This window comes from Mytilus californianus, unplaced genomic scaffold (genome assembly GCF_021869535.1).
Source record: "Mytilus californianus isolate M0D057914Y unplaced genomic scaffold, xbMytCali1.0.p SCAF_7, whole genome shotgun sequence".
Classification (NCBI taxonomy): domain Eukaryota; kingdom Metazoa; phylum Mollusca; class Bivalvia; order Mytilida; family Mytilidae; genus Mytilus; species Mytilus californianus.
In genome coordinates this window covers 94,020,555-94,032,335 of record NW_026262723.1, presented here as the reverse complement: position 1 = coordinate 94,032,335, position 11,781 = coordinate 94,020,555, and the positions used below count along the sequence as shown (strand labels likewise).

The window sequence follows — 11,781 nt, the reverse complement described above, 5'->3', positions numbered from 1 at the left end:
CGATAAAATTTTGCGCTTTTTTTCTTTTTTATTTATTTACCGGAAATAAACACACTTTTAGTATAGCCAAAACGTATTTGTGAATCCTGACCATTTTATTCATAAACATCGAAATGCCAAAAGTGAAAAGAAGCAGAAAACCCCCACCAGATGGATGGGAATTGATAGAACCTACAATAGACGAGTTGGACCAAAAGATGAGAGAAGGTAAACATATAAAAGAGACAAAAAAGTTGAAACTACTCTGTTTTGAAATCTATCGACTATCGTGTCTGTATCATTTTTGTAACCAATAAAATAATCTTACTGTTGTGTAATTTAGTCAGAGAATTAAAATACAATATATATTGTATTATATGCCTCTGGTATAGTGGTGGTTACAGATATGTGTGTAGAAAGTGATTTTTTAGTAATGTGAATATTAAGGCCCCCTTTTTGAAAAGAAAAACAAACACAAGCAGGATAAAAAAATTTTATTAATAACTTTTAAACTGTGACCCATTTTTAATGTACATAGAAGTTATTATTAGTATCTTTGCAGGGATTTAACTGTACATAATGTTATTTTTAAATAGTTAGGTATTCACTTAATAATTTTTATAAGGATTAAGGTTCATGTGGACCCATTGGCTAAAATGGCTGCATTTTCACCTCAAAATTTACTCTATGTACAGACAAACCTGCGCATCTGGAAAAATTTTAAGGCATAGCATGCCCTAGATAAATAAACTTCTAATGCATTGTATGTTTTAGAAAATTTAAAACTTGACTGGATTTTGCAGTGCACTTTTTTTCGTCCCTGCAGAAGATGATAAAATAAACAAACAGTCGAGTTTCACTTGATATGGTCCACTCAGGTACACAGTTTAAATCACCAATTAGTGTCAGGTATCTATTGTCCATCTATTGTCCATGTCAATCAATACAGTTCACTTCAATTATTACCTGTGGGGAAGTTCTCAAACCTCTTTCCCAACTTAGTTTATTTTGGCACCTTCTGGAGGAATGAAAAAAAGTGCACTGCAAAATCCCGTTAAGTTTTTAATTTTCTAAAACATAAAATATATTTGAATTTTATTTATCTAGGGCATGCTATGCCTTAAAACTTTTTTAGATGCACAGGTTTGTCTGTACTCAGAGTAAATTTTGAGGTAAAAATGCAGCCATTTTAGACGAAGGGTCCACATGAACCTTAACCAACCTGAGTTCAGTAAGGTTGGTGTACTCCAACTATTGGAGGAAGATATAGAGGAAAGAAGAAGAAGAAGGATACCTGAAAATTTTGGTCTTTTTGATACACAAAATGCATTTTAACTTTATATATATCCAGTCTGTTTGCCCTGGGTTCATCTACGCTATTTTCAACATGAGTTTTAAAAAGGTACTGGGTATAACTACCTACAAAAAGCTGTAAGGCCAATTAAAATTAATTGATAGATTTTCATCCCTGCCCGCCCCTCTGAAATCATCCTGCCCCGATTTTTTTTATTTTTAAAAATTTACGACTTCTGGATTTTGTTTCTCCGTTATCGGTAACCGCCGATAATTTCATTTCATTCAAAACCTCCTGAATTGCAATTTTCGGGTTTCGTATTTCTTTGAGTATTTTAACCAAAATGATTAACTCGACATATTCTGCTGCTCTATGATGGCAACATTATCTTCTGAGAATAGAGATTGAATACAAGTAGGGCATGAAATATTCGTGGTTACGAGTAATAGGCGGTGTCTAAGAACGCAAATCGCGATAAGGCACAAATTTCTGTGCTTAGAAAACCGTGGATTTATTTATTAATAAAATGACTCTGTGTCAGGAAATTTGGACTGTGAATGATACCCAAAGCGCAAGAATCGTGGAACACATTAGAACAAAAAAACATGACTGGAATAAAGAAATTGACACAAGCACGAACTTGTGCGATTTTTGACCGTATATTGAGTACAAAAAGTCGACCAACGTACAAATAGTATTAAAGCAAGCCCTTAGATTTACCCCTAGGCCGTCTTTTTTTGTTGACAAACAGTAAACACCCTCTGTCCCCATCCCCTCAATAGAGACAATAATCAACTTCTTCTTTTTGGTTAAGTTAATGTTCAATTTTAAATATATTTTCACCTTGCATAAGAATCTTAAAAGCATCAACCGTAGTATTTCCAACACAGTTTGAGTTTTCATTTCACTCTGTACTCATAATACTTGTGTTGCATACCAATGCATATGCTTCATTTTATGGGCACTACAAACCATAGCCAAGAAAGCAAAATAAATTTTGTGTAGACTAGGTAGACTAAGAGAGAGCATTTCTCTGGCTACGTTTTTGCTAATTACTAAAATAGGTTTATAAAGCAGCAGTTACATGTAGAAGTTGCCAATCAGAAATATATACAGTGTTCCAGCTAGGTCGTTTTCACAGGGCGGTCCACCCGCCCTTTCCCGAGTGCCGCCCTGTGCCCTTTTTACAGTTTGCAGGGCGCCCTGCCTTTTTTGAAGATCGATTGGTATATTATTTTGTTCGTATTGATATGATCAGCCAATTACGAAAATTTACCTGGCGACAAGTATATGACTTTGTTTACGACCCCAAACTAATCAACGGTTACAACAGGTGTCATAATCTGTTGTTATAGGTAATCCGTTTATCGGATGGGTCATTTAATGATCATCAACATTAATTCATTCAAATAGAATCGGTCAGTCGGCATTTGTCTTTGAACTTGAAGAATTGTTCATACAACTTGGGCACAATTAGCAATGTTTACCGTAGTTTTATGGAGAAAACGTAATTGACAGATAGTCGAAAACCATAATCAACTAGTTAAAAACATTGCTCTTATTGTTTTCCGTGAAATAAATAGCAAATTAAGACGTATTTTTCATTGAATGCCTTTATTTTGTATACGAAAATAACAAAATCGGCCGCCATATTGTTGATCGTATTTACATCTTCTACATACTGTTTATTATCCTCCAAAGAAGGAGCACACCCAAATAAAGAAAGATAACTCAATCTTATTTTTTCCTAGCATTGAGTAACCTACTAAGATATTATAAAATATGTCTTCATACTTTTGGCTTTAGAATTTATATGTTTAGGTGTTTTGAGTTATGGGAAAAGTTAAAGAGGGTCTTAGTAGCAGGGTTGGTAGGGTGCCTTGGTCATCTTTTTCTGTATTTTTTTATTTTCAATCCTAATTTTCACTGTTCACTATATCCTAACATTGTGCATTTACAGCTGTTTTGTGCTGTATTGTCATTAAGCACAGAAAAGGTAGAAAGGTGAAACTTGTAAAGTGTGTCAGACCATAGAAACAGAATGAAGCAGGACATTTTTCAAAAAATACTGCATATAAAGCTTAACTGTGCCAAGCAATGATTTAAAACTTGTGTGACAAGCTGCTTGATAAGTTTTCAGCCTAAAAAGTAGAAAGATAGTTTTTCTCTGGGCTAATGATGTTGTTCTTGTATATATATAACCAGTGATTCAACGAACAAACAATATATATATTATATTTAAGAATTTGAAAAGTTATGTAGGATTCCTTATATATATACATGTATTATACATGATAGAAACTTATTAATATCACCCTTGCATATGAAGAACATGTCACAAAAGGGTTTTGTAGGAAATAAAAATTTAAAATAAAATCCTCCCAACCGCCCCATTTTTTTCAAAATTCTGGATGAAAATCTAATTTTAGTTGGCCTAATAAAAAATAATTATTGTTACTTCTAAGACTATTAATTGCAGAAATGTATTTCCGGACAGGGACTCAATTTCTTATGGAAATTGCAGTTAACAATAATATATGGGTTTTTTTGTGTAGCATCAGGATACTTTGTACTGTCTTAATGTCATTGCCCAGTATACATACATGTATGTTGTTTTACATATTTGAACAAATATATATGTACATGTACGTATAAATAGAAATTATCTTTTGAACATAGCAAAGATTAGTTGAAAGCACATTTATACTTAATAAGAATTCTTTTACTCCTTGGAAAAACACTTTTTGATCTGATTGAGATTAATGTTCTCGCCAAGCAATTTTGTAGGAAATTTCTCGACTAAAACAAATTGTTCCTTTGAGGTTATGAACAGCAAACCATCCAACAATTTCATGGTAAAAGTGAACGTCATATTGGTCAAAACATCTAGAAGTTTAATCATGGTTAATGTTTTTACATCATAATTTGATTGTTTAAATTTATTTCACTAATAGCTCGCAAATTGAACACATTTTAGATCGGTGCTTGCCTGAAAGTGTTTTGTATCAGTAACTATGTGCACTCAAATTGCAAGCTTCAGATAAATAGACTAATACTATAGAACTTTTTATGAATGACATTTGTATATAGGTATGAAAGCGTTGAGAGGTGTACAAAAATAATGTGTACATGTTGTTCACAAAAATTAACATGAAATAACATAACAGTATATTGAAATTACAGCTGAAACAGATCCACATGAAGGAAAAAGAAAAGTTGAAGCATTGTGGCCAATCTTTAGACTACATCATCAGAAATCACGATACATATATGATTTATTTTACCGCAGGAAAGCGATCAGTAGAGGTAATGATGATTGGTACTTTTGCAATAATGAGAATAAGGCCATAAAAAAGAATATGTTTGTTTGCCCTAACCCTACCTACCCAGAATATAGCTGCCTACTCAAAATCTTTTATTGTCCTGATGTGAAAAAGTTTTTGTTTTTAATCAGATAGGCATGATATAATAAACAATTGACACTTCAATTTCTCTTTGCCAAAAAAAAAAGAAAATGCCTGCCTACCTACCCACTGTCTCTACCTTCGAGTAGGGTTTGGGCAAACCAAAATATTTTTAAGTGTGGCCTAATCTTAGTTACTACACAGCATATATATTTGCCAAAGGAGACTGGAATCACAGGCACTTTGTCTCTGAAAAAAAAATTATTTTCCTATGTTTACCTTAATATAATACAAGGTACAAAACAAATGTATTCAACTCAAAATTTGGGAAATGACAATCAAATGCAAACTTTTGTTATATTCCGATTCTTCGGTTGTCTATCCCACTAAAACTTGTTATGCCATAAATCTTCATTTATTTATCTACACAATGATGTATGACACGCCTTCCTTTGTTATCAGAATCATTCGTAGCAGGCCCCCCAAGTATGTCAACCATAATTATTTTGTCTTCTCACAGCCCTTTGGAAATATTAATCTCGCAGTAAATGGTTAATTATAATTGTCCCTTTGGTATCTTTCCCCTCTCTTATACATATCTCAGTTTCCAATTGGTCAAATCTTATCTGCTTATTGCTAAAAATAAATGTTTTTTTGAAGTTATCTCAATTTTATATGTTAAGTCCAAAGAGAGTCTGAATGACATTGATGGAATAAGAAAATTTGAGTCTAAAAATAGAAACTCGTAACTCATTAGACATATAAATAACACTTATTAGATTTTTTTTACGAAATCTTTTACAAATTTACTATCTGTTCAGAGAAAAATGTAACAGATTTTTTGGAAATACTTTTTGTTGAGCCTGCAAAGTTTATTTCGCGAAAGCGAGACATAGCAATCCTAGATTCTGTCAGCGGTGTCAACATTTAGGTTCAGTTTGTGGTTAAAGTTTTTTTTGACATCAATAACTTTGTCAAACCTACATAGAATTAGATGAAATTTGAACAGAAGCTTGTTTATGACCAAAATACAGTATCCAGAGCAAAATTTAAAAAATATTTATTTTCATTTTCCCATATTTTACTGATAAATGGACTTAGTTTTTTTACATTTATCAAATAATTTATTATCAAAATAATAATCAAATACATTTTTTAGATAGAGTCTTGGGTTAAAATTTGTTACACATCAAATACTTTGTCAAACCTTCATATAATTTTATGAAATTTTTTTATGATTAAGATATAATGTCTGAAGCACACTTTTGAAAATATATTTTAATTTTCAGTATTTTTCTGATAGATGGACTTTTTTCACAGTTAACATTTACTGACAGTCTGGGATTAAATTTTTTTGACATGATAAGTTTGTTAACCTTCATGGATTGTTATGAAACTTTGACAGAAGCTAATCCTAAACATGTTAGAGAACAAAGAAATAGCATCTGAAGAGAAAGTATAAATCTTTTTTAACATTCTGTACTTTACTGATAAATGGACTCACTTTTTAAGTCAACATTACACTTTTACACTGACAGCAGCAATCGTAGGTGAGACACAGGGTTCCATGGAACCCCTTACAAATTTTTATAATTAATCATTCACTGCGAGATTAATAGTTCAAAGGACTGTTAGAAGATGAAATAATTACAGTTGACATACTTGGAAGGCCTATTACGAATGATTCCGATAATAGAAATAGGCGTGTTATACACCATTTTGTAGATAATTCAATGTGGATTTATGGGATAACAAGTTTCAGTGGGATAGACAACCGCAAAATTGAAATATAACGGAAGTTCACGACCGGGTGACATTTCTCAAGTATATGAGTTAGGTACCTACATATGACCTAGTGTTATATTAAAGTACATGTATATAGGTAATTTTTTTTCAGAGATAAGTGCCTTTGACTGGAATAGGAACAATTTATAATACTGCAGCAAACCAAAGCACTACTTGTAAAAAAATACATGTTGTTTCAGTTAATCATGCATACATCTATTTACATGTACAAGCTAAAAAATATTAGTAATTGTAAAATATTTATAATGTATAAAGGCAAACTAACCAAAATTAGAAAATGCATCTCACTCGGGGAAGATTATGTGCAAAAGTGAATAAATGTCACAGTGTCATTTGTTTTTGTTGTTGTCTGGTTGTTGTCTCATTAACAAACATCACACTTCTCCTTTCATTCATATTCATTTAAGATTGGACATGTATTTAATTGGAACCTATTGCTAATATGGGATACATCATTTTATCTTAATTTATGACATTCTGATATGCCTTCTTAAATACATGGTTGTCCAATGATATGTACATGTACTGTAACATGTAAACATTTTACAACCCCATGCCTCTATTACCAACCAGTAAGCCTTTCTAATTTACATATTGCCACTACAACATAGATTAGCACCAAATTTGTCCTGATCAGTCAGGGGACTTACTGAAATAAGTGATTGAAAAATTACTTGATTAGGTAAAAATGTTGAAGTAATATAGAAGATGTCTCCCATTCTTATAATTTTGATAGTGACCTAAATGAGTGATATTTGTGATAAGAATGAGTAAAACCCACATCTATAGTAAGCTATAAAAGGCCCTGAAATGACAAATGTAAAACAATTCAAACAACAAAACATGGAACAGGGGAAAAGAAACAAAGTATGGTAACTCATGTTTCTTTTCACATTTGTAAGAAAAACAGTAAATAGAATAAAAACAATAAGTAATAAACTGATACATCAACCTTCACACTTATTTTAATTAACTTATGAAAGCAGCATACATGCAATTCTTTGACAAATGGTTTCCTCACTTAATAGCATGTGATTTATCAAATTATTACCCCAAAATCACTTGTTTAACATGTTTAATTATAATTCAGAACCTATACAAGTTTGGCCTCCAAGAATATGTCCTTGATTTTTCATGAATGAAAAGTGAAATAACCAAACTATTTAGAAAATTATACCTTTTTGATAGGGAAAAATTATCCTTTCTAGTAGAAATTTTGTTTTTAGTACAAAATCATCTTTGTCTGACTGCTGATACTAAGCCCAGGTACGAAAATGTACATTCATAATAACACCATTTGCATATTTTATTGATTCTACATGATTTTTGGATGAATGGAACAGTTAGTACCATTAATTCCCGGTTAAAATTGATTCCATCAAGAATGGTTTAATTTTTGCATATTTCTAATTCCGTGTAAATATTTATGATCAAGCTTCAGAGGTACTTTACAAGAGGTATTAGTATATTATGCAGTTTATCAAATGACTTGCATTTATAACTTCTTTCTAGTTTGCTTCAAAGCAGACAAGTTATATTTCTGTGTCTGCAGTTTTATAAATCTTTTATTCTTAAGTACATGTACACTATGGAAATAAGATTTTTTTTTTTTCACAGATAAGTTACATGAATTGTATACATGTAAGATTGACATATTTTAGTTTTATTTCTTTCTTTTTTCAGAGCTATATGATTATTGTTTAAAAGAAAACATTGCAGATAAAAATTTGATCGCAAAATGGAAAAAACAGGGATATGAAAATTTATGCTGTTTACGTTGTATACAGACTAGAGACACAAACTTTGCAACAAACTGCATTTGTAGAGTCCCAAAGTCTAAACTGGAAGCAGTAAGTACTGTTCATGTTGTACTTTAACACTTTGAGTTTGTAAATGTTATTTTATAGTACAGCACCAGTCCACATTAGTAATTATCATTTGTCTAACGTATCCAGAAGTTATGTTTACTGTTAACCAACTTATTTTCACAGATACAATGTACTTTTCTCAAGTTAAGTCCTTTTCAGCAGATTTGAAGCAATATGTATTTGCGATTTTCTAACTTATTTCGTGTATTTATAAGATATTTACATGTAATTAAAAAAATGTCACTGGTTTCCAAATATAATTCCCATGTACAAACGTAAGATGAGCCATGTTTCATATCATACACATAGATGAAAACTGAGGGGCATATTAATTTACCCCTGTCCGTCCGGATTGGGATACATTGTTTGTCCGGCTATCTCCTCCTACAGTTTTGGAGGTACAACTTTAATATTTTGTAGGATGTTCATACACATAATGGAGGTTTGCATGGCCACAGGATTTTGATTTCTTTTAAATAATCTGAAAATGACAGGTAGTTTGACTAGTCATTTTTTTGGTACAAGCTGCATAAAGCGATCATGGTTTGTCCGGCTATCTCCTCCTACAGTATTGGAGATACAGCTTTAATATTTTGTAGGATGTACAAAAACACATAATGGAGGTGTGCATGGCTACAGGATTTTGATTTTTTTTTTCAAATATTCTGAAAATGACAGGTAGTTGGACTTAGTCATTTTTTTGGTCAGACGGGGTCATCATTTGTGTCTTACAGACAGCGTAACAATTTCAAGTTGTATGCCAACATCACTGTTTGTCTTGTCTAAAATATGTGGAACTATACTCATGCATATCAATGCATATGGCAGAGCAGATAAGGGGGATGGGGCATTGTCCATATCTAGTCTGAATAATAGTTGATATAAACTTTAGCTGTCTAAATACATTCACAATAAGACTGAGTCACTCAAAAAAAGGCCAGAGTAGTATAAAATGTTAGTATGAACTCGGGAAAAACGAAGCCATACAAATGCTGAAAAAATGCAACAGAACCCTATATTTTGAGAAAGAAAAAGAAGGCATTGCATGTAACCCTTCTCATTTAAGTAAAGAATTTTTTATGAAACTTCATAGTGGTTCAATTACAAGTTCATTGTCAATGCTCTTGATTTTACACAACTGAAACCTTATCTGCATTATACAGTATAGTACAGTTTTCAAGCTAGAAAATTTTGATGTTGCAAAGTTTATGTACAAAATGTATATACCCATACAAATAATTTATATGTGTACTTATTATTTACATTCATAATTATAATACTTGTGCATATTGTTAGGATGGATTATGTGAATCAAAAATTGACATACATCCAAACTTTGTTCAAAATCAACACTTTCCTCTATGTAAACCCCTAAGGCACATCATATGTGTTGCACAGACACAAAGTACTTGCAGAGCAAACAAAACAATACTCTTCACCTGTAAAAATTCTGTGCTAGTTATGTACTGATTACCAACTATAATTTAAAAAAAATGATGGATTTATATTTAAAATTTTTGATTAATCGATCATAATTTTCAATAATGGATAAAAGGAAAAGTGTGTATCTTAACTCCTACATTATTATTTGCATTTAAATTTGAGGAGAAAAAAAAATCGAAAAATTGAATTGGAACATGCTGTCTGATTAAATAAATTTGAATATTAAAACAGACAAGCATGTACAATCAATAATGACAATTTTCGAGGTCTGTTTGATTACATATCATATAGCTATATAGTATAAAAATGTATTATTAATAATTATTGTTTTACTAGTATAAGATTTTTTTTGCACAAGCCATCTCCAGCTAAGGGTGGTATGAATACAGATTCAAAGGAGGTTGAAATATTGACTTGAAAGCTAATGGTACTTCAGTGATGTTTATTAGCTTATTTGACAAAATTGAACCAAAATGACTGCTAATAGCGAAATATTATTTCAATATTAATTTCGCTTTTATAAATGTTTGAAACAAAAAATAAAATCATATTACGGTTTAATGTCCAAATCCTAGCTAATACCCCTTCAAAGAACTTTTTGATTATAGATAATCATTTATTTTTCCTATTTTTCAGGGCAAGATTGTTGAATGTATACACTGTGGTTGTCGTGGATGTTCAGGTTGAAACCTTTGTAAAGAAGGCATAGAATTTACTTCTGTGACATTGAAAAGAGAGAGTAATCTACAGAAAAAAACAGATTTGACAGTTTCACTGATTTATGTTATGTATGGTGTGAGATACATTATCATGCAGTATTATGTTTCTGCAGATAATAATGATTTATAAAACTAATCCACTTCTTAAATAGGATATTAAGTGCATATAAGCATTTTGAATAATTTAAAAGGAATATTGTGGTCTCTTCAGTCATTATTTTTGTAAAAACTTGTTGAATCTGTCAACTTTTTGTAGTTTTGCCTTAAAAACTGATTGATTATGCATTGTTTTTTTGTTAATTAACTAATTATTAGGCATATCAATGCTTCCGTTAATTAATTAATGTAATTATGTTTGATACATAGATCAATAGGGATTGCTCATGTTTATAAAAAAGTTACCGCTTACTTCTAAATTACTACAATTTTAATGGCTTCAGGGAAAGATTGGTAACATTGGATCATATTTGCAAATGAAATGATGGTATATTAGTAGTGGATTTATTAAACATATTAAAGAGGATGGTTTTTCATGTATTTAAATTTTAGAGAACAATTTGAAAAGAATCAACCTTTTTTAGTCCAAATGTTATGCTACTGAAGGATTACAATTTCATTTTGAATTAGTTTTAATGTTCATACATGTCATAGTAGAACATAAAATGATTTTTCAGTTATAAAACATTTGATGGATATCGTTTTAAGGCTAAGAAAGACATGTTTCTGTTTCTGGTTATGAACATGAAAATGAAAAATCCGTACAACTATGTTGGTCATATTATTTTTCCGAAAACCAATTTCATTTAAACTGGAGTATTGTATTTGTATAATTTAAATATAGAATAGAAGTCTAAGGAATAGATAGTAAATTTTCAAGATACAATTTTTGTTTTAAATTTTAGAATACTTGCATGGGAAAAGGCAGCGACTCAATAAGTAGGTCAGACATTGTTTTCTGTCAATGCAAGTCTTATTGGAAGATCATGTTCTGATGTAAATAAAGTGATAAGGTCTGATACCAGAAACATAACATTTTTAGTGTTTGCCAAAGTCAATTCTATCAAATTATTATTTTTATGTGGTAATTTGCTTACTTTGAATATATTTCATGATTTTTTGATGATATAGTTTATAGTTTCATCAGATGGTCCATTCCATTTGTGTTTTACTTGTCTTCAATGTAGTATGACATCTCCTTCAGCATATACATTTCATTTTTTGTGTTTATATGTAAATGATTTTGTAAATAAACGAATATAATTCACAGA

At 30.9% G+C, this 11,781-nt stretch overlaps 1 protein-coding gene across 1 annotated transcript; it reads left to right on the top strand.

The window, feature by feature from the left end:
* The first annotated feature begins 56 nt into the window (after positions 1 to 56).
* Positions 57 to 11,781, top strand: LOC127708743 (protein BUD31 homolog). Its single transcript, XM_052213875.1, has 4 exons — positions 57 to 207; positions 4,457 to 4,579; positions 8,167 to 8,333; positions 10,431 to 11,781. Exons 1-4 carry the CDS (start codon positions 114 to 116, stop codon positions 10,479 to 10,481), a joined length of 435 nt encoding a protein of 144 aa, XP_052069835.1. The 5' UTR covers positions 57 to 113; the 3' UTR covers positions 10,482 to 11,781.

Bases quoted from the DNA above. Each gene is read 5' to 3' on its own strand.
- LOC127708743 (XM_052213875.1), top strand. From the start codon at position 114: ATGCCAAAAGTGAAAAGAAGCAGAAAACCCCCACCAGATGGATGGGAA. The intron at 208-4,456 runs GTAAACATATAA...TTGAAATTACAG, and splicing joins GGACCAAAAGATGAGAGAAG to CTGAAACAGATCCACATGAA. The intron at 4,580-8,166 runs GTAATGATGATT...TTCTTTTTTCAG, and splicing joins CAGGAAAGCGATCAGTAGAG to AGCTATATGATTATTGTTTA.